The sequence below is a fragment of the Hemiscyllium ocellatum genome, chromosome 29 (genome assembly GCF_020745735.1).
Source record: "Hemiscyllium ocellatum isolate sHemOce1 chromosome 29, sHemOce1.pat.X.cur, whole genome shotgun sequence".
Taxonomy (NCBI): domain Eukaryota; kingdom Metazoa; phylum Chordata; class Chondrichthyes; order Orectolobiformes; family Hemiscylliidae; genus Hemiscyllium; species Hemiscyllium ocellatum.
Genome location: NC_083429.1, coordinates 31,522,014 through 31,546,603, shown reverse-complemented (window position 1 = coordinate 31,546,603; position 24,590 = coordinate 31,522,014). Strand labels below are relative to the sequence as shown.

Below are 24,590 nucleotides of genomic sequence, written 5' to 3'. Positions count from 1 at the left end.
CAAAGACAGTTGTTAGACCACAGTTTGCTTTAATTCATTTGTGCGACAAGGGCATTGCTGGCTGGGCCAGCATATGTTGCCCATCCCTAGTTGCCCTTGAGTAGGTGGTATTGAACCACTGCAGTTCACCTGCTGTGGGTTGACCCACAATACTGTTAGGGAGGGAATTCCAGGATTTAGACCCAACGACATTGAAGAAATTGCAATATATTTCCAAGTCAGGATGGTGAGTGACTTGGAGGGGAACTTGAAGGAAGTCCTGTTCCTATGTATCTGCTGCCCTTTTCCTTTCAGATGGAAGTAGGCATCAGTTTGGAAGGTGCTGTCTGAGGATCTTTGGTGAATTTCTGCAGGTCATCATGTAAATAGTACACACTGCTTCGCTTGAGAATTGATGGTGGAGAGAGTGGATGCTTGTAGTTATAGTGCCAATCAAGTAGGCTGCTTTGTCCTGGATGGTGTCAAGCTTCTTAAGTATTGTTGGGGTTGCACTCATCCAGGCAAGTGGGGAGTATTCCATCACACTCCTGACTTGTGTCTTGTAGATGCTGGACAGGTTGACTATAGTGTACAATTTGGAGCATTACACAATAGGAAGGATGTGTGAATGCATTGGAGGAAGTGCAGAAGAGGTTTACAAGAAGGAGCCCAGGGACGAGAGACTTTAGGAATGAGAAAAAATTGGAAAAGTTGGAATTGATTTCCTTGGAGAGGAAAAGACAAAGAGGAGATGTGAGAGATGTTTTCAAAGGCATAAAAGGTGTCCTCAAAGAATATAGGCAGGAAGTAATTCTGCTCATAAAAGGATTGAGAAAAAGAACACAGATTTGAAATAATTTGCAAACACCAAATGTCAGATTAGAAAAAGATTTTTCACACAAAGAGTGGTTCCAATTTGGAATGCACTGTCTGCAAATAAAATGGAGGCAGGTTCAACTGAGGCACTCAAGCGGGCATTGCGTGATTATTTAAACAGAGACAATGTGCAAGGTATGAGGAAAGGGCAGGAAAAAGGCACCATGATAATACACATTTGAAGAGCCGGTGCTGGTACTATGGGCTAAATGGTCTCCTTTTTCACCATAACATTTCGGTGATTCGGTGAAATGTTAGAGGACAAAAAGATGTATTTCAACAAGCTTTACCATTTCCTTTGAATTAATTTTGTTTTTAGCCATTCATATATAGTGACAGAAAGAAAAGTGCAAAAGAGCAGAATACAGATCAAAATGTTCCCTATCACTTATTAGAAATAAATAGAGGACCCTTACTCCCAGTTGAAACATTTTTATCTCTGTATTGATGTTTTTGAATGTTTTGATAGTCTCAATGACTGGTTTAGTTTGGCTGATTCACGTATTCTTCGCATCTTCTCTAAGTGCTGTTTGTGCTAATATTGTGTAAACATGTGTGTGTATGCCTGTTTGTGTCTGTGTGTCTCCAATCTCAGAGAAGTGCCTCCATGATGGTCACCATCTTTGCAACAAAACAAAAGGAATAGTAGAGCCATAGAGGATAGATAACAACTTAATGGAAGTTAAGGCTGTGATTCAATTCTGCACTGAATTGGTGACAACATATATTGTTAAAATTCCCTATTGATATCACATGAGATATTATCACTTCAGGGACCACAGCAGTTCAAGAAAAAGACACACACTACTCAAGCAGATAAATGCAGCTTTTATTAATATTTTCCATGTGCCAAGACAGAATTATAAAAAAAGATTTTGAATTGCATTCACTTTTCATAGACAAATGTTTGTGTTTGTCCTGATTTATCGAGCAAAAAGAAAATTGATCTCCATGCATTCCGAGATTCGCATGTGTTTACCCTGTGATCTATTTTCTGTTCTTAGGGAAATGTAAAAACATGTTTTCTTTTTTACAATTGGTTACCTGAAAAACAGAAATGTTTGGACCTTGCATGTATGGTAGTTACATTGTAATATGAAACACAAAGTGTTATTTGCAGGAAAATGCACAATAGAGGAATGTAAAGAAAAATCTTTAGATTCAGATTGACAATTATAGATGCTTCCAAAATGAGCAGAAAGTAGACAAGATGATACTTAGCTTGTCAATTCTAGTGGGACAAAATTCCAGAGGATTCTATCAAATGATCTCCCACTTCCAACCGTACAACCAGCACATTCCTGCCATTGGTCTTCTGCCACATTTATCCTCACAGCACAACAACTCTTCATGTTATCTGGATTCCAACAGACTCTTTCCCGACCTGACTGGATAATTTCTGACTATCAGCAAAGCATCTCTTTTCCATTTTCCTATGTTTATATTATATCCAATGTTCAGTCACGTACATCACAGTCTTCAAGAATCAATTCAAAGATCCCAATCAATACAATTTAATGGATTTTTAATCTTCAGGCATTGAAATGTTCTGCACTGAATGGCTAAAACTAGTCGATGGGAAGTCACATGGAGCACATCCCTTTATTCCCATTACATTTCTCTGGTGTACAAAGCTATCTACTGCTATCAGTCCTCAAAGCAACACAGACAAAAACTTGTCCCTCCCTGCCTGACAGCCCTCACACTCTCTAGTTCCACAAGCGCCAATTTTCAGAGTTGATGTTAAATTATGTAAATTTAAGAACATAAAATGTCACAGTTATCAAATGTTACTCTCAGAGATAATCTTTCACAAATTGAACCTGACTTGTTTAATCACTTCGGCAAAAAAATTGATCCCTCATGTGTGACCAAAGACTGCTGCTTCATCATTGGTTGCAGTCACTTGACATATACCATCTATTTAAGCATGTCAATGCTTAACTACTCCTCCAACAACTCAACTGTAATGTTGTTAACTAAAATCAGGAACTGACACTAGCAATGTCAAAAATTAACAATGTTTTAAACATGTACCCAAGGCATGTGAAATATGTGAAATTGTAAATAATACTACAAGATTTCCAACCTAGCATGCTTGGGACAAGGTCACTTCAGGACAAATTTTCTGGATAATAAATTAATGTTAGATTGCCTAACTACAAGAATGTGAACTGGAAAATCCCATGCATCATCCCATATATCAACTTGATGATTTTCACATTTTAATTTTAATTTTAATTTTGCCACATTTTCAGCTTCTCTTGTTCAAATTTGGATCACCATTATGCTGAATAATTACCCTCTTCCTACTCCTCCCATCAGCCACCCATCCCTTTCTCTGTTGTTCTGTGTTTAAGGTTCTCAATAATGCCTCTTTCCACCTGATTTTAGACCTTACATATCTCCTTTTTCCTGGCAGCCCTATATACATCAGCCAACCACCTAATTTCCCCTCCCTCCCCGCAATAAATGACCATACCATTTCAATCACTTCTTGGCTATTTTCTTTGATGCTCCCACAATCTTTGCTAATCTCCTGATGTGCTGGTTCCTGACCTTGTCACTTTCCCACACATCCATCTCAGCAGCCACATCTCAATTGTTATCCATTTCTTCATGTTGTTGGCCAAATTTCCACACTGTATGACAAGGCTAGTCTCAAAATTGTCTTGTCAAATCTATTCAGTTTTAATGATACATTTCTATCAGTTAACACTTGATTGCTGGCACCTTAGCGGGCAGGCCAATGCAGATCATTGCCAGTCCCAAGACCAAATTCATTGAGATAGTTAGGGCAGGAATGACATTGGGCCTTAATCAGAGAAAATAGAAGCAGGGGTAGGCCATTTGGCCTGTTGAGTCTGCTCTGTCTTTCAGTGTGGTCATAACTGATCAGTACTTTGTTATTGCTTTCTGCGTAAAGATTTTCATCACTTCAGCTCTAAGAACTGTATTTAATTCTATTATGAAAAAGCTTTGGTCTCAACCACTTTCTACGGCAGAGAAAACAACTACTCTCTGAGCGAAGAAATTCTGTCTATCATTTGAATATTTTTGCTGCGTGCTCAGTGTTGGCACAATTTTTAAAAAATCAGGTCCTTTTGCAACCTGATAAAATTTGACTTATCTCCAGAGCATTTGAGTCTGGCACTGCAAGGAAGATAAATGCAATAATGCAATGTAAAGCCTGTGTCACACAATGCTTAGGAGCCCACCTGATGTTGAGTTAACTATGTAATAAAGTAGAGAGCTCACCTGTGTAGACTCTGCACATAAAGTTTTAACTGGTGCAGGAAGGATTCTGCACATACATTGCTGCATTCTGCAGGTTGATTGAAGTTCCAGTCGGTAAATGTAAAGAGAACCCTGCCTTCCTGAAGTCTAGTGAAAGCCCAGTTAGTGTAAAGCAAAACCAACCTCAGTCAATATGTTTCTTTGGTTTTGTAACAAACATCTCAGTTTCCTCACCCCAGATTCTAAATATCCTCCTGTTCCTGTGTTTTGTACTTGCACAGGGAGCAGAGATGTTCATGTAGTTGTTAGTGTCCGCAGTATGTAATAATTCTGCTTGTGGAGAAAAGAATGTGCAGTATTACCCAGCAGTGCCTGTGACTGTAGTTGAAGCTAGCTGTGTGTTACTGATGTAGACACACAAGAGTGTCTCACATTTATTGCTAACTTTGGCAGCCATACAGAAAGCTTATTATGGCAAAGCACAAATTGCAGAACGGGTGTATTTTTTGATGTGGTGAGTGACCTATGTGTAATTTGTATTATAGGAAAGGGGCCAAGGTATTTCAGAACATCATTGTGATAGGGCAGAGTGTATTCATTTGGTTCCAAAAAATCCAAAATGAAATCCTTTCATTATCCCATTTGTTCTATTCATGATGCTATATAATTCACCTGCCATTTCCCCATAACATATTTTTCCGTTCAATTCAATCCAATTCCCTTTTGATGGGTACAGCGGAACCTCCTTTTTCTGTCTTTGTAAGGAGTGCTTTCCGGGTTGTAATAATTTTTTTTAGATTACAGTATGGAAACAGGCCATTTGGCCCAACAAGTACACACCGACCCTCTGAAGAGTAACCCACCTAGACCCATTCCCAATATTTACCCCTGACTGATGCACCTAACAATTTAGCATGGCCAATTCACCTGACCGAAACATCTTTGAATTGTGGGAGGAAACCGGAGCACCTGGAGGAAACCCACACAGACACGGGGAGAATGTGCAAACTCCACACAGACAATCACCCGAAGAGGAAATCGAACCTGGATCCCTGGTACTGTGAGGCAGCAGTGTTAACCACTCAGCCACCATGCCACCAACTTGTTGAGCAATAAAAAACACTTTCCTCAGTTTGTTTCTGGTGCTTGAAGCAATTACCAATTGAAAAGTAAAATTTGATTTGCATAGCTGCCATGCTTACACGGATGCAGCCTGTGGTATTAGCTGGCTCTGAGGAGATAGGCTGCAGAAAGCATCTACGCATGTGCCGTTGATGAGATGTGCAGTTGATGTTATCGTCAGGGCATGTGGTGCTGACAAAGGGCTAGGAGAGCAAGGCCTGAACAATTATATGGAATACTGTTTCAGAGTCTCAGTAATGGGGGTTAGATTTTCATGGTCAAATTTTAAAAGACACAGATCAGAGAGAAGGATATGAAAATGGTTTATGCCCATGTTATCCTCATGAGATAGCAGGATGTGACCGGCAGGTTGGAGTTGGTCTCACTTTGTGTGTACTTTGGATGTAAAAAGAAAGAAACAAATGTTGGGCCAGTAATTGTTGGGCATTGAGTCAATATGAGATGGGTCAGAAGGCGAATTCGAGAATGTAACTGTTTACCATAATCTTTTGTGATAATCTGCAGTAATCAGGTACAATCGAATTTAGGCCAGGCCTTTAGACTTGTTTACAAGTAGACCTAGCACTGATTTCAGTTGGGCTGCCAGGGGACACTGGGGTATTCTCACGAACTAGGTAAACAGTGCTCCATTGGTGCAGAACAAGTTTGTGACAATTAGATGCTTCAGCTTCTGTTGTTACCACCTTAGAACAAGTGCTATGTCACCCAATTTCTAAATCAAGATATTCAAGGAAATATTGCAGCATAGTCAAGATATAAGGGAGTAACATAAGGAAATTATAAAGGTGATTAACAGGAGATCTGTTTTAAATTGTATTTCAAGATTCGTGATTAGCGGTCAAAGATTTGCTGAATTGTAACTTACAATATATTTTAGGGTTTGCCAAATGTTAGTTACAAATCATCAGGACAAACAAGAAGTAATTTAATATTTGAAATATGATCAGAATAGATTGTGTGCCCAGTAATGATTGATCTTGTGTATAAGTTGACCCCTGAATTTAGTTAAAAATCCAAACACTTTCCACTTACCACCCATTCACCACCAAAGTCAAACTCATTATAGAGCTATAGAGTCATACAGCACTGAAACAGACCCTTCAGTCCAAACAGTCCATGCCAACCATAATGCCAAGCTAAACTAGTTCCACTTGCTGCACTAGGCCCACATCACTCCAAATATATCTAATTCATGTACTTATCAAAATGCCTCTTAAATGTTATAACTGTACCCGCATCCACCACTTCCTCTGGACATTTGTTCCATGCACGAACAACTCTCTGTGTAAAACATTTGCCTCCCATGTCTTTTTAAAATTGTTCTTCATTCACCTTAAAAATATGACCCCTTCTTGATACATGTCTGCTAATTCACAGAATCAAAACATAGCACACTATCAAAGATAATTGTTCAGGTCCTCATGTCTGTGATCATCAGCTCATGGCATTACAGTGACTAATTCACTTCACGTTCTGATCCTTTCAATTCCACTCTATAGTACAACAATGCAGTATGAAAGAGAGATATCATATACCAACCCATTTCAAACTTAAATTCACTGAGATTGCAGAGCATTCAAATTTTTATGGATGAGCTACAGAAGTTCAAAATTCAGATAGGAATGTTTGAGATTGGAAGATGCTGTGTACATGGCTTTGGCGGATCTATCTGAATTTACACCCAGAAAGAAGAAAAAAGATGTGTGCATTGCAAATTTCAGAGTCAGTCTCAGAGGGTGTACCGCGTGTGTGAAGAAAACCAATTTTTTATTGTGACAGGAGATTAAGATCTTACCTAATTTGAAATAACAATTTAAAAATCAAACTATCATTTGGCCCTCTTTGCATGGTTTGTTGTGGCAGAGTTGACCTGAACAGGTTCTGATCCACAAACCCGACAACAGCGAGATGATAGGAGAAGGTTGATCTCAACACTTAAAGTCATAAAGATGTACAGCACAGAAACATACCCTTTAGTCCAACCCGTCCATGCCGACCAGATATCCCAACCCAAATTTAGTCCCACCTACCAACACCAGGCCCATATCCCTCCAAACCCTTCCTATTCATATACCCCAGATGCCTTTTAAATGTTGCAATTGAACTAGCATCCGCCACTTCCTCTGGCAGCTTATTCCACACATGCACCAAGCTCTGAGTGAAAAAGTTGCCCCTTAGATCCCTTTGCCAACCATCTACTTCTTAGCTAAATGTTTAGTCTTAGAAATTGACTTTTACACAGCTACAAACAGTAATCCTATCATTGTTTCTAAATGGTCATTGTGTCAAACCTGCAATTCATTGCTTTGTAATAGCCTGATATATGTATGATATAATTGAATGGATATGATAATGTCATGGTGATATGTAGCAAGGCATTATGGGATATCAGCAGCTATGTGCAACGGGCTGAATAAAGGGTAGAACTGTTTACACTAGTAGGAGATGTACTTACAGAGCAGTACTATACACAATAATGGAAATACAAGAGTTGCAGAAGCCTAGCAGAGTCAGACAACAGTCACTCGTAGGTAAGAAAAAACTATGAGAAGCTACAAACTATCAGAAGAGACAAGGATAGGCATTTCTTCATTGTGCAGAATAGAACACTTAAACCTTGTTACAACAAAAAATAATATGCTTGATGATTTTCTTCATACACTAGGAAATGTGATGAAATGCTTGGGACTAGATTCTTATTAGAACATGTGCACAGGTTTGAGAGGAATTTATACACCCAGCACTGCAAAGCACTGCATCTTACTGTTGATAGTGGTGGAGCCTACCAAGGGTTAACTTATCATTTGCATTCTACTCAATAAGCTGCTTATCCAGCGCACGTTTCAGTGACAATAATGTGTATCACATTGTAGTGATTGTAATGAGCTCAGCCAGCTGGATCACATAGAATATGAGTTCCCTGATTGACGGTGTTAATCTGTTCCAGCCAGGGAGCCCTGACTGACAAATAAGAACAAGAGGGCAGAGGTGGGTACTGCAGATGCTGGAGATTAGAGTCAAGATTAGAGGGGTACTGAAAAAGCACAGCAGGTCAGGCAGCAGGAAAATTGGTGTTTCGGGCAAAAGCCCTTCATCAGGAAAGATTAAAAAGAGGAGTGTCAGACATCCAGTTCACTCTGAGAGCTGGCTCTGAGGAATCTGGATCAGTGTCAAGGAATCTCTACATGTAATTAAAGGGTGACTTGGTGATGGGATGCTGGCCTCTGTGGAGTCATTTCACACACCACTGCACAAAATTAAATGATAGGTTTTGAATATCATTCAAAAATACAACCTGACCAGTCAGTAATATGAAAAAGTTTGTGCAATAGATCTGCCAACCCTGTGCATCATTTTTTTAAAAAAGTAGAATAGCATTGACTGTTTTCCAGTTTTGTAATATCACATCTGTCACAAAGAAACATTGCATAAATAGTTCTGCATTGATCTGCACTGAAACTATGCCATTCCACGTTCAGTACACTTCTCTGAATTACTTTATTGCCATTTTTAGCGACAGTTAGGGTTCAGATGTGGATTGACACATACAGACACCCATTTATGATTAGCACTTGCATCAATCCTTTTGACTCATCTAATGCCTGCCTGAGTCACTGAAAGTCCCAACAACAAAAACACTAGTGTCACCTCTAAGAAGCACAGGTCATTGTTGAACGAATACACAGAAATGGAGTGCTGTAGTGCATTTTTAATTTAGCTCTTTGGATATGCCAGCACATCCATTAGTTTGGGCAAAGAAAAGGCAAGGCTCAATGAAGTACATAATGAAGAAATTGGAACTCTTTGAATTGTTTGCTCTGTTTGCTTGGGAGAAGGTGCCTCTTTCTGGGTAGATTTTTATGTGACCTAAGACTGTTGCTATGGTGACGAGCACAGCTAACTCTTTTAGCCAAAGTTGCATAAAGAGTCATTTTTGGCAGGATGAAAAGTAATATGCCATCATTTACTTCATAGGCACGGAAGTTGAATGTGGCCACATAACCCAGTTTTAGCTCACAAGTCACGGAAAGAACTTGCTTATGTCACATCGTTGGACAAAATTCCTGCAGCAGCCATTTCATCAGGCACAGGTGACAGACAACCCTGTTAGCTGCTGAAAATTACCTGAACTAATAGAAGATTAAGGAAAGAAAGTTATGTTCTTAAGAGGTTTCCTTTGACCATCATTGAGAGTTCCAGCCTATTCTCTAGTCTCAAGTGATAAATGTACAATTGGAATAAAATGACCCTTGGGGAGGAAGAGACAGAATTTCTCCGTGCACTGTATCTAATGAAGTTGCAAAATCACTTATATAAGAGCTGAATTGTAATTGCATCACAGAGTGTAGGGAGAAACTTTTACCCACAGGTTGGGGAATAATTTGAATGCAATGCTCCTGATGTTTTAGTGAGCTATTATCATTTCTGATTTGTGAGGGCCTCAGGGAAAATGGGAAGGGCAGTGTGAGTTTGGACATTGAATGAGGACAGGTTTGATGATCGACTATTGCTGGGACATTTGAGGAGAGATGGTTATACAGTAATAATGTCACTGGACTAATAATCCAGAATCCCAAGATACTGTTCTGGGGACATGGGTTTGAATTCCACCATAACAAATGGTGAAATTTGAAATCAACAAACAAAACACTAGCCTGGCAAGCATGTTACTACTGTGGATTCTTGTGAAAACCTTTTTGTCACATTCTTTAGAAAAGGAAATCTGTCATCCTTACCAATGATGGTCTACATGTGATTCACCAGACCCACAGCAAAGTGGTTAACCCTTAAGTTCCCTCTGAGAAGTTAGGGATGGGCAATAAATATGGCCCAGCCAGTGACACCCATTTCTCAATTTTACATGACTCTCATAGTAGAATCCCTACAGTGCAGAAACAGACCATTCAGTCCATCAATTCTGCACTGACCCTCCAACAAACATCACACTTCCCATCCCTGTGACCCTGCATTTCCCATGGCTAATCAACCTAGCTGCACATCCCTGGACATCTAGCATGGCCAACCAACCTAACCTGCACAGCTTTGGACTGCGGGAAGAAACCAGAGAACGTGAAGGAAACCCATGTGGATACAAGGAGAACATGCAAAGTCTACATAGACAGTCATCCAAAGCTAGAATCGAGCTCAGGTCCTGGTGTTGTAAGGCAGCAGTGCTAACCACTGAGCCATTGTGCCATACACCCATGAGCAGGTTTTAAGAAATCACTGTTTAAGTCTCTCCATGAAGGAGGAGGCTAGCCTTCAGTGCAATTCACTGGGAAGAACAATAAGGAATGAAATCTGCAAATTTAGCAGTTCTTAACAGCTGCTGGCTATCCTTGAAGCAGAGGGGATGGGGAGGGGAGTGACATTACAAATTCATCTTTTAGTGGTGATCTTTTGCCTTTCACAATAAGTAGGTAATTCGCTGTGTTTGACATTGAGTAAGTCTTCGAGAATGGACTACTGCTTGTTATAAAGGCAAAAACAAGGACTGCAGATGCTGGAAACCCGAGTCTGGATTAGAGTGGTGCTGGAAAAGCACAGCAGGTCAGGCAGCATCCAAGGAGCAGGAAAATTGGCATTTCGGGCAAAAGCCCTTCATCAGGAATACAGGCAAGGAGCCTGCAGGGTGAAGAGATAAAATGTTATATATCCAATTCCAAACCAAGGATATTTTGCTTGATTTATGCCGCACATTTACCACCATCAAAATGTTGCTGTGGAGATGTCTGTATTTCATACCACTGGAGAAACGTACAGCTAATAATCAGATGTTTGCAAATCTGCTGTTCCAGAACATTGGGAAAAGGATCTAACTGAAGCTGGATAGATTGAGTTCGCGTATTGTCAGGGCAGGTGCTGTTTGTAGGCCATCATTAACAATAATAAAATGTAGTTTTCCAAATTTCAGATCTGCTCCCAAAAACTTTTCTGATTCAACCTTTTTAATCAGCCCAGTCAGTGGTTCCCATGTCACTTTACTGAGGAATGTCTAATCCTAAATAGCATGACCGAGAAACAAGTTACATTTATATAGCATCTTTAATATTGTAGAAATATTCAAAGGTACTTCACAGAAATATAATCAGACAAAATTTGTTACTCATCCAATTAAAGCAAGGAGCTGAGGCAGAGATGGGCGAAATGTGATCCAGGACCAGAACAGTAAAGGTCCTTTGTTAAATAAAAGGTCCTAACCTTTTTAAAGATAGACTAATTCCATTTCAGTGAGATAAGGCCAAAAACAAGTCATGGACTCATAAGGACAGACGCCATTCAGCCCAAAGTCTTTTGCCAGTTTGTTGAAAGGTGTTCAGTTCATCCCTTTTCCCTGACTGTCATCCAATCAACATCAATTAATTGGTTTGTTTGGTGATTTTTAAGAGCATACAATGAAATTTCCGTTATATCCCAATGAGCTCCTCCCTGATTCTAGCAGATAAAATGCTGCTAAGATCTTAATCACAGGCTAAAGATCTGCTTTTCTTCTCAGCCATTTCTCGGAATCTGGCAGACTCTACATTCAGGGAACAAGACTCAGTCCTGGTCTGGTTGGGTTTCTTTCTCACAGCACACCTCCTGAATAGACATCGGGCTGTGTGTTTGTCATGATTGATCTTCACTGGGAAGTTTGACCCTGTCTGTCTCCAGGCTGGCCAAGAGGACTGTCTGTGAAGCTGGTTACTATGCCTCTAGGTGGAAGCTCCCTTAGAAAATATCTCCTGCTGTTCTCAAATTAATAACATCATTCAGACATAATGAGCAATGATAGCTTAGAGAAAAGAAGTTAAATCAGCATAATCACCCAATCTCTTATCTGGAATGAGTTAATGATCCTACTTTCTCAGAGAGGAATAACACATAAGTATCATTGCTCCACACACTGGTTCACTTAGCTTTCCATGCATACATCTCAGCCTTCCTATACAGGACATTAACTATTTAAGAACAAATATACACTTAGGAGTAATATTCTAATCAAAACAAAACATGCAGTTTTAATCTTGTCTGATAGGTCCTTTCATGATTGCTAATATTTAGAGTGGTCTTTACCATACAAGGGTAAGACCAGAGCTGAGAAATTCTAATTATCTAGGGCTGCTCTCTTCAGGAAGACAAAGTTATGATCTTATAGATATCCTTAGAATTATGAAACAATTTCATACGTAAACATAGCTTCCACATGTGGGAGAGATCAGAACTAGGGTGTCACAAATATTAGGTAGTTAATATCAAGTGCTATCAGGATTTGAAGACCAACTAGTGATTCTTTTTTGTCTGTGGAACTCTTTGTGATGCAGACCATTTCCAGTATTCTGTGACAATCTAAATGAACATGCAACTCCAAAAATCAACAGATGGCAACATTCAATGGGATGGTATTACAAGTTTTTTCAGGTAGGACACTCAGGACAGTTAGGGTTCAGAGGAGAAATAGGTGGGCTGAAGGCTAATACGTCTGTGAAAGAGTGAGCTCTAGACTCCATTTTAGGAATGCAATTAATTTCTATTACTGGGAAGGCAGCTGACAAACACAGATACTGAGTAGGGGGACTCAGTGAGGAGTCAAAAGCAGCTAAGTGGTTCTATAATGTTAAAATGATATCATTGAAAAGTCCAAGGAATTAATACGAATTATAGATAGGAATTGGAAACAGGACTCAGTGGAGTTTCTGGGGAGCTGAGAAAGTTGAAAAATCATTTTGGGTTCGGTAAAACATCAGGGCTTGAAGTTAATACAACATTAATACCTCAATGCAATGAGAGAATGTGACTTGAAAGCTGACAAACAGTATTTTTTTGATGTAACTGAGCAAGATTAAAGCCCAAGGTCAGGACTGTCTCAGTGCAACTAATTTTTGGTGACGAGTAGGAGGAGGTGATGGCCTAATGTTATTATTGCTGCACTGTTAATCCAGCGACCCAGGAATGTCCTGGGGATCTGAGCTCAATTCCTTCCATGACAATCCACTAAAAGATAATCTGGAATTAAGAGTCAATGATAATCATCAATCCATTGTCGATTGTCAGGAAAATCCATCTGGCTCACTAAATGCCCTTTAGAGAAGGAAGTCTGTCATCCTTACCTGGTCTGGACTACATGTGATTCCAGACACACAGCAATGTCGTTGACTCTTAAGTGCCCTCTGGGCAATTATGAATGGGCAATAAATGCTGGCCTAGCCTGTGACACCCTCATCCTGTGAATGAATAAAATGAAAGTTATGCTCATGAATAACTTCTGAGCAGTTTCAGAGTCTGCGGAATGTGAATCCAGGACAGAAGGATGATTCACCAGAAAAGGAGTAATTATTGATTTGGTCCGTGACAGAAGAGTTCCCAACCTGAAGTTCAAAAACCAGACTAACAGAAGTGAAAAACTGTAACCCTTTGTGAATTTAATTGAGATTTGATGACTCATCATGTATTAACTTCTACAATGATTGCTGAGAAATCCATGGAACTTGTGTGGATCACATTTCATGTTTAGTGTGTGCCATGAGGTGTTTGTTCATAGTATATTACACATAGTGTCATAGAATCATACAGCATGGAAACAGATCCTTCAATCCAACTAGTCCATGCCGAACATAATTCCAAACTAAACTCATCTCACCTGCCTACTCCTGGCTCATATCCCAACAAACCTTTCCTGGTCATATACTTATCCAAACAACTTTTAAACATTGTAATTGTGTTCAAATTCCCCACTTCCACGGAAAGTTCATTCCACACATAAACAACCCTCTGTATAAATAGTGTGCCCCTCATTTCTTGTTTAGATCTCTCTGCCCTCACCTTAAAAATGTGTCCCCTTGTCTTGAACTTGCCCAGCCTCTGGAAAAGATATGATCACCTCTCAACCTCCTATGCTGCAGTGCAAAAAGTCCCAGACAATGCAGCCTTTCTTTATAACTTAAACCTTCCATACCCAGCAATATCCTGATAAATCACTTTTGAACCCTGTCCAGCTTAATAATATCCTTCCTATAATTGGGAGACCAGAATTGGACGCAATATTTCAGAAGAGACTTCACCAATATCTTGCACAACCTCAACGTGACTTCCCAACTCCCATACTTAAAGGACTGAACAATGAAGGCAATGTTTACCACATATTATTTCTGGGTGTTAGACTAAATTTAACATACGTTGCACTGTATTCATAATTCAAATTTAAAGTAAAGATTGATTATTTATTCAAAGCAGTGGAATATTGTGGCTTATTGAGGTCCTGTATCTGAACTTTTGTCTACTTTTAAAAAAGTGGTTACAATCCCTAACTAGATTGTAACATAATTTGGAGAGCTCATCAGGGATCGCAATATAAATTTGTCCCTCCTGTGATTATAATAAATGGCATGAGGTAGTTGGGACCAAAGCACAGGTGGGTTTAAAGCGAAGCTAAGTAACTACATGAGGCTGAGAGAAATAATAAAATTAAGTTAACTGAAGGAAAATTGGAATGGGGACTGATGCAGAGAATAAACAATGACATTTTTCTTTTGGACTAAGTAACTTGTTTCAGTAAATTGCCTTGATATAATATTACATGATCATGTGAATGCCTCTGTGGTAAAAATGGTTTGGAATAACAAAACTTAGAAGCTTCCCAGCAGTTTGACAGCTTTCCAATGATCATTGGCCTTGTTTGCACCAGCAAAGTCAGACTCAATCAACAAGCCATTCAACTTTGATTGAGCTCTTCTGCCTATTGGCTCAATATTCAATCAACACAGAAAAAGCTGCATTGCTTAACGTAACCATGGTAAACATGATCTGTCTTGGAAGTTAATAGATCTCAGCACAGAGTGGAGCGACATGATATTGTGAAGCATGATTTTTAAAATTACTTAATATAATTTGAAATGAAAGGGTTGATTTTCTGACAAGGCACACCTGGTGAAGAGGTTTAATTGTGGAGAGGAAGCATGTATCCCGAATGATTGGGAACTAATGGGTATTACAGATCTGAATTTGAATAGCCCCAGTAGGCAAGGCTCCCTGCCAACTGCTATGTCGGGAAATGTACCTTGAAGTTTCTCTGTAAAACTACAAGGCTAATCTTCACAGTACAACAGAAATAACATCTAGCGTGGTGGAGCTTTTATTACAGCCTTTAAGCCAGATTTCTGTGTCTGGCTCCTCCAGGAATTGTAAAAGAAACTTGCTTTTATAACCAAACAAACCCAGTGAGATGACAATCTCTCTTTAACACCTTAAAATTACCTCCTCATTAAAACAAAGTCAAAGTCAATTAAAACCATTACTCACAATGCACAAACTAATTATAAGGGGAACCTTATTATGGCAAAACCTGTCACACACACGCATTTCCCAAGTACCAAACATTTCCTGGGTTCTTGCTGTAAACAGTGGATAGATTTCAATTTCAATAAAGCTGATTAAGAATGCCTTACCAGTCCCCAGAGCTAATAATAATCTAATTTCAGTGTGATGTAGCAAATAATATAATTGACTTCCTATTAGCTGGTGTCATCTTGGTCTCACTGCAGAAACAGATAAACACAACAGAGTGCTGCTTTGTCAGAGGTACTTAAAATGTTAAACCCATCTACCAGTTCTATTGATTCAGATGGAAATGAAAGGTTCCATTAACTTCAATTCCCTTAATAGCACCACAGAAACAACATGTGATTTCATCAGAAGTCAACTATAAAGCCCTACGAGCCTTCACCATCATTCAGTCAGATTCTGCTGATCTTTTACCTCAAATCTTATCCCTTGATTCTCTTGGTATCTAAACATTTGAGGATGGCTATATAATACAAATTCATTTTCTCACCAGCAATATGATACAATTTGTACAAAAAATGATTCCAGTCACAGTAGAATTTGTTCTTTCATGTTATGTTTGAGGCTCTCACTGAACTCGAGATGCTGTCATTTCTCATTACAACAAAGTTTGAAGGACCTGAGAACAATACATGCAGTAAAGCATTTTTCAGAGGATTATGAGAGGTTTGAAGGGCTAACCACCTTCTCTGCTGAGCATAACTCAGATTAGTAATAACAGCTTCTTTCCCGAAATGACACAGCACAGACAGGGGCCTCGTGGCCAATCTTATCTACCTTCTGGGGGGGAGCCATAGCAAAGTGGTAACATCATTAAACTCACAATGCAGGGGCTAATCACTATGTCTGGCATCATGTTTTAAAACAAATAAGGAAAGCAGTTTGGTGAAATTAAATTCATAGACAAAAATCCAGGATTGAGAGCTAGTCTTGTTCATGAATGGTCTTCAGAGAAAGCAGTCTCCCACCTATGCCCAGTCCAGCCGACATGTGGCTACAGGCTCACAGCAGTGTGGTTGACTTTTACCTGTCCTCAGAAATAGTCCAAACAAACCATTCAGCCCAAGCACAATTTAAAATGATTGCGTGTACTATAGAACCAGATAGCAGAGTTTAAAGTGTTCTGCAAATGGAGCAAACGTGAGGTGAGAAAACCCTTTGTTGTATGGTTCTGAAATGCACAACCTTGAAGTGTGATGGAGGCAGGTTCAATTGAGGATTCAAGATGGCATTGGCTAATTATTTAAGTAGAAGCAATGTAATGAGAAAATGCAGGAATTTGGCATTTAGTCAAAATGCTCTGACAGCTGGTATAGACATGATGGGCCAAATGGCCCTGTTGTGCACCATAACAATTTTGTGATTCTACAATAAAGTGTCTGTTTAATTTTTATATATATCAATCATTACAGATGAGATAAGATACAAGCAGAACCAGTCAGCTACTGAAATAGTACATTGCTAACATATCTCTATGCACAGATTAAACATTGCACTCTAGTGTATATCTCAGTGTATAAACTATAAAATTATCAATCTAGAATGTAGAATTACACAATATGAAATGAAGCTATTTATTTTATTTGTGTACTGTGGAAACTACTTACTTCTGCAGATGAGTAATGTGATCCCACAGAGCATTTGCTTCTATGCTCTCTGTAAACCATGATGTGAGAGACTCAGCTATTTGTGGGAATTGAAGAGGGCTAGGAGTCGGAGTAGTTCATGCATTCATAGATTCATATAGTGCAGAAAAGACCCTTTGGCCCATCGAATCTGCACTGACATAACTACCACTAAAAGTGCACCAATCCCAATTTCCTGCACTGGTCCCACCTCATTGAATGTTATAGATGAGATGAAAAGGTTCCTGCTCAAAGAAATGTTGCTTCAGAATCGAACTGAATCAGCTTTTAATGATTCTGAAAACTGCGCTAATGCCAAAGCCCACGCAAATTCCACACAAGATAATCTTCAATAAACTCAAGAGTACCTGCATTAATTTCCATGAATGGAATTTGTTTGGATTGAACTTCAAACAACCAGTAGAAGAGTTGATTATTACTGTCTGAAAAAAAAACTCAGCACCATATATTTATTTTCATGAATATTACTGAAATATTCACATTTTGTTGGCACTTTTTTATCTCCCAATCATCAGAACAATTTGTAAAAATACCAATCCAAGGGGAAAGCAGCAGTTCTGCTGAATGAGAGGAGAGCACTCCTTGGCAGAGACATTGTGATAGAGAATGTAATAGTTAATGATGATTGATACTTAACAGCCATTATTTAAAATTTAAACCAAATTGGTTAACTCTGATTAGACAGTGCATGGCCCTGAGAGAAAAAAAACAAACAAATTGCTATTACGGATTTTTTTTGAGTTGGAATAGGTGCAGAATGTGCAGCACATATGTAACACATATCCTCACTATTTCTCTACGAGAGTTATGGGTTTAGCTGTATCCCATGAACTGCAACAGTTCAGGAAGGCATTTCTTCACCACTGCAGTACGTACATATGTTCTTTCTGTTTGCAAATAACAGGGCTCTGTATATACAGTACATGTAGTTTCCTATATACAGTACATGCAGTTTCCAGTTAATGCAAGTGTGACATAATGTGATCCCAGGTGACAATCCTACATTGGTTGTCAATGTAATCCTTTGCACACTCAGTATTACGCAGCAATTATTGGCCAATTGCAGAATCACATCCTGTAGAGTCACAGAGTCATGCAGCACAGAAACAGACCCTTTGATCCAACTTAGTTTCCCAAACTAGTGCCATTTGCCTGTGTTTGACTCATCTTCCTCTAAACCTTGTTCCTGTCCAAATGCCTTTTAAATGTTGTAATTGTACCAGCATCTACCACTTCCTCTGCCATTTCAATTACATATACATACCACCCTGTACATGGAAATGTTGCCCCTCAGAAAGTTTTTAAATCTTTCCCCTTTCACGTCAAAACTATGCCCTCTAGTTTTGAATTCCCCTACCTTAAGATAAAAAAAACCTTAGTTATTCACTTTACCTATGCCCCTCATGATTACATAAACTTCTATAAGGTCACACCTCAACCTCTATGCTCCAGGGAATGAAGTCCCAGCCTATCCAGCCTCTCCTTGGAAACTGTTGCAAGTGTTGCCAGTGCAGGCTGCTTCAGTACATTTGATAACTTGCTTGTTGCAAGCAGCAAAAAGAACATCCCATTTGCTAAGATCTGCCAATATTTGGGATTAGAATCTGGCATCACAATGGAAAATGAATTGGCACACATCATTACTAATTTATTTGATAGGAAGTATTTTTGATAGAGAGCTATTATTCTCTTAGTGATGAATAGCACTCACATTGCTACTTGATAATAGCTGTGTGGAATAGTTAACTTCAACTGTTGCTCAAATGTTTGACATGCCTTATCCATCAAGGGTAATCTGAAGTAGGCTGGCCACTTTTCAAGGCCAGTGAGAAATCTACAGTGAAATTGTCACCCAGGATGGTTCTGGTTTGCTCTATTTCAATATCAACTTAGCAGTTTCTGAATTGTGAGCTGATAATTGCTTGGCAAGGTCAAAGAGATCGCTGGGATTTCAATGAATGGTGGTGTATCATTGACTAGCATGAGTTCATGGTTGAGAAGTTAACAGGGGAACAACTGAGATAAGGTGTGAATTGAATCGGGTGAAATAAATTCAACTAGGAGAAACTGAGGGCTGCAGATGCTGGAGATCTGAGTCAAAGAATGTGGTGCTGGAAAAGCACAACCAATCAGGCAGCATCCGAGGAGCAGGAGAATCGACGTTTCTTGCATAAGCTCTTCATCAGGAATGAGGAATGCCATGAAATGCAACAGTTTCCAGCACACACTCTTCGACCAAAATAAATTCAAGTTAGGTGTGGAAATAGAAATCAAGAAAGAAGAAAGGTTGGATTAAGAGAATGAGAATGAAAGAAAGAAGCAAAAGTGAGAACTTCAAAAAGATTATTATTCCAGCAGTAGCAGGCATACAGTGCTGAAAACCATTTAGCCGGACTAAGACAAGTAATTCGGGAACACATTTGTTCGTCTGAGTACAACCAAATAATCAGCCTGTTCTCATCAAGCAGTAGAATTAAAATAGAACCCAATAATATTACTTGCTCTTGGCTTTGAAGGAGTGAAAAATCATATTTTTGCTTTAAAAGCCTGTCAGATTTAGTTCAGTTGCTGTGTGCTGCTGCCATGTGTGTTGTAACAGTGATGACTCAGTGATATGTGAAAATGTAATGTTTAGACAATCAGAGCATTGTACTCAACCCTGACTGATTGAGTTTGAAATGTTTTATTGGCAACAGAGTCAGAAATGAAAAGGTCTGCGCATTGAATGTAATTTCTTATCTGAATGAAGGTGATATTTGCTAAGCTCTGATGACAACAGGTACAGTGCATTCCTTTAAGAGATGTAACATATTTTACATTGGTTCACTAAGTCTATTGTATTCTAAATCTTCCAATAAACATAAAATCATAAATAAATCAAAACAGAAAATTCTGGAAATGCTCGGCAGCTCTGACTGCGTCCATCTGGAGGGAGAGAAAATATAGTTAATGTTTAAGGTCAATGACCTGTTATTAGGACTCTGCTAACCTTATTTCCTTCTCAACAAACCTGCTGAGTATTTCCAACATTTTCTGTTGCTATTTTAAAGTTCCAACATCTACAATATTTTGCCTCTGCATCATGTTGCACAAACTATCTATATGTTATGATGTGGAGGTGTCGGTGTTGGACTGGGGTGGACAAGGTTAAAAATGATACGACATCAGGTTACAATCCAACAGGTTTATTTGAAAGTACAAGTTTCAGAGCACTACTCCTTCATCAGGTAGCTGCCTGACGAAGGAGCAGTGCTCCGAAAGCTTGTATTTTCAAATAAACATGTTAGACTATAACCTGGTGTCGTGTCATTTTTAACTTTGTCTGTTTGTTAGTTCATTCAAACACTTTTGAAAATAACATGCAGGTACTCCTTTTCAATTATTTCTTTATAATCATGTCCAGAAAACCCAAAATTGATAAGTATGAAACTCATCATCTTCTAATACTTGAGAATATTGATTCTTTAAGACACACACCCTCCTGAGTTATTTCCGAGCTGATTTTGATTTGGAATTAGTCCAGGTTGAGATTTCATCTTTACTTTTCTACACCCACCACCCCTTACATGCAGACACACACATTCTTCTAAGCTCACCCCATCCTTCTAAGGTATTTTTGCCCAAATGGGCACAGAATGTAGAGAACAACAGAGCATGCATGGCCTAAAATTCCATCACTGTTTCTTTAAAGTGAGCTCTGGAAATGCACACAGCAGTTCTTGCTCTGATCAACTTGCTTCTAACAGCACCGTTGGAACCAATGATGCAGCAACATGTGGGTGGAAGATTAAGCCCCAGCTTTTCCTCAGATGCACTGCACTATCATTGTTTGTCCCAAAGGCAATATCTCACCTCTCTGAAACAGGGACTGCTGTAATTGTAGTCTTCCATCAAATTGAAGCAGGAATGTCATGTGTAACTTCTGTAGAGCATTATGAACTCTATTTTCCATTGAATGTGCTGTAGCCCTAAACATTTTGGGATTTGTGGTAGGTGATGAAGAAATGTAGGACCAACCTTGGAGATGCCGAAGAGACGGGACATCCTCGCAATTGTATTGATTGTTTTACCTTGGACTCTGCTTATTACAGTTTGGCACCAAAACGCCATCTCACCCCTGCTAGCCCTGAGAAAGGGTAAGTGATGACAACTTTACAAGTTACCCAAACTATTCATTGTTTGTAAAATGATTCTTGAAAGGAACACGATTTTCTACAATTGTCCTCTAAATATAGAAACATCAGGGTTGGAAAAATATAATCCATTGATGAAATACGAGAATTCAAAAAGATACCTTGTCCATGTAATATTTCTGTGAGGTGTTAATAAGCTAATAAATGTTCTGTAAATGCCAATATTGTGATGCCATTTCCAGGCAATTGAAAAGTGTTAACAGCCATCATTTTTCATTTAGATGAAAATTTGAAATAGTTAATGAAATATTTCTGAACTGAAAGTTATAGAAATTTCATTAAACTTTTTTTGGGTGCTTTGCTTTCAGTCATTTGTTTTCTCAATTATTTAAAATTATCTTCCTATACACATTCTAGTTGTGCAGATTTTTGTCTCTATTGTGTGGCTGATGAAATGTAGTGATAAAATTTGACCGCCTTCCATGAACATTTTCCTTCTGCTTAGATTTTAGAAGAAATGTTAGACAGTTCCAGTAACAAGTGAGAGATCCTGACTTTTGGACTTTCCTCTACATGCTTCAGGATGGTGAAAGTATGAGGCAGATGATTGTTTAATTGAAAGGAGAGATTGAATTGAATATGAACAGTAATTAAATGTGAAAAAGGAAGTACTATTGGAGTATAAATGTAACTGAATACACTGGAAAATAAATAACAGATCATCAGTGTGAGGAACAGTTAATTAGAAAATTAATCAACACCAGTCAACAACTGAATGAAACAAGACAGCAGTGCAGCAAAAATTCTGGTAGATGAAAGAATATTGGAGCATAGAAAGACAAAAAGGACAAGCTGGACCAACAATCTGTCCTATCCTGCCATATAACAGAACTTCAGTTCACCATCATCCCCATCCATCCATATCCCCTCAACAACCAGGTAATCTCCCTTGAGGAACTAGTCATCAGTGATAATTAAGAGAGTTGAAGCAAATGATTGAGAAAACTTCTGTGGAAATTCAACTGCAGTGTTCTGGGTGAGGTCAGACTGAAGCCTTGTACAAGAATGAAATATATTTCCTCAATTATCTTGCAAATATTTTCTAATGTCTCACTTGCCTTTTCAATAGCCTCATGGAATCCCAAATCTATTAATCTGATAGAACTAAAGACTATTTACCAGTTTTAAATTAATGAATATTAACCACCTTGAGGTATATAGAAGAATTGTGCATTGATTGCAATTAATCCACTAATTTAATTAACTCTTAAGGTAACACCGGGTGTGCTTTGTACAGTATTTCAAGGTTAATAATTTGCATCACATTTTCAGGCCATCCTTTTGCTGTTCAATTGTGGCCAGTTGATGGTCTGGCTTGCTTGATGTTGTGTCTATTTGATATGCTCCTCCTCAGCCATTGGTAGGTCCTTGACTCATTGTTTGCTGATGCTCTATCTTGAGCTGGTTTTGTCAATGGTGACTTATCATTGCCCTCCACACTCAGGGGCAGGGCCAGAAGGCAGGTCCCAAATCTACATTGATCAGACTAGTAACTGAACCTTTACTATTGGATTTATTCTAATCATGTTAGCCATCTAGGCAACTGAGCTATCCAACCCAAATCTAATAAATAAATTATATTTAATTTGTCATTAAATCTCAGGCTCTCTTGTCTCAAGCTCTCTTATCTAAATAATGTGCAATTTAGTTAACGAGTTCACACAAAAATATTTTGAAGCTGACTGACTTCCACCTTGCTGTAGATTAGAGTGGTGCTGGAAAAGCACAGCAGTTCAGGCAGCATCTGAGGAGCAGGAAAATCGACATTTCAGGCAAAAACCCTGGTCATCCACATCCAGCACCATCGCCTTCAGACCCCACCCTTCCAACCGTAACAAGGACAGAACGCCTCTGGTGCTCACCTTCCACCCTACCAACCTTCGCATAAACCAAATCATCTGCCGACATTTCCGCGAGCTCCAAACGGACCCCACCACCAGGGATATATTTCCCTCCCCACCCCTTTCCGCCTTCCGTAAAGTCCATTCCCTCCGTGACTACCTGGTCAGGTCCACGCCCCCCTACAACCTACCCTCCCGTCCTGGCACCTTTCCCTGCCATAGCAGGAATTGCAAAACCTGCACCCACACCTCCTCCCTCACCTCCATCCAAGGCCATAAAGGAGCCTTCCACATCTATCAAAGTTGTATCTGCACATCCACCAATATAATTTATTGTATCCATTGCACCCGATGCGGTCTCCTCTACATTTGGGAGACTGGACGCCTCCTTGCAGAGCGCTTTAGGGAACATCTCTGGGACACCCACACCAATCAATCACACCGCCCTGTGGCCCAACATTTCAACTCCCCCTCCCACTCAGCCGAGAACATGGAGGGCCTGGGCCTCCTTCACCGCCGCTACCCTCACCACCAGACGCCTGGAGGAAGAACGCCTCATCTTCTGCCTCAGAACCCCAGGGCATCAATATGGACTTCAACAGTTTCCTCATTTCCCCTTCCCCCACCTCACTCTAGTTCCAAACTTCCAGCTCAGCACTGTCCGCATGACTTGTCCTACCTGCCTATCTTCTTTTCCACCTATCCATTCCACCCTTCCCCCCCGACCTATCATCTTCATCCCCTCCCCCACTCACCTATTGTACTTTATGCCACTTTCTCCCCACCCCCACCTCCTCTCATTTATCTCTCCACCCTTCAGGCTGTCTGCCTGTATTTCTGATAAAGGGCTTTTGCCCGAAATGTCGATTTTTCTGCTCCTCAGATGCTGCCTGAACTGCTGTACTTTTCCAGCACCACTCTAATCTAGAATCTGGTTTCCAGCATCTGCAGTCCTTGTTTTTACCAACCTGACTTCCACCATGCAATTGATTCAGCTACACACATCTCTCACTTATTTTGCAAATTTCCTCAGGGATATTAGTTATGTCATAGGTATAACCAGAATATTCAAGTTTTGGTCAGCTTCTTGAATTGAGCTAATAACCAAATCTAATTTCTAATAACCACTTAAAGTCTAATTTTTAAACAAATGTAAATTCAATATTTACATATTACGTTAGAAGCATTTAAAAGACTCATGATTTTAATTTGAATTAACCCTTCAACTAATCTATTATTACATTAGCATGGTCATGAAATCACATTATTGTCACAACTCGCCAGACTGAAAATGTAATTTGCATAATGTTCCATTGCCAGACAACATAGTTGTAAAATGTCGGTATTCATACCTG

General features: G+C 39.4%; 1 protein-coding gene across 1 annotated transcript in view; it reads left to right on the top strand.

Annotated features, from left to right (window-relative positions):
• LOC132829542 (galactosylgalactosylxylosylprotein 3-beta-glucuronosyltransferase 1-like) overlaps positions 1–24,590 on the top strand; it is a 167,435-nt gene that overhangs the window by 123,830 nt on the left and 19,015 nt on the right. Inside the window, exon 2 of the mRNA XM_060846774.1 lies at positions 21,195–21,337. Within this exon, the coding sequence (XP_060702757.1) occupies positions 21,226–21,337 (112 nt within the window). The 5' untranslated portion in view covers positions 21,195–21,225. The remainder of the gene's footprint in view (positions 1–21,194; positions 21,338–24,590) is intronic.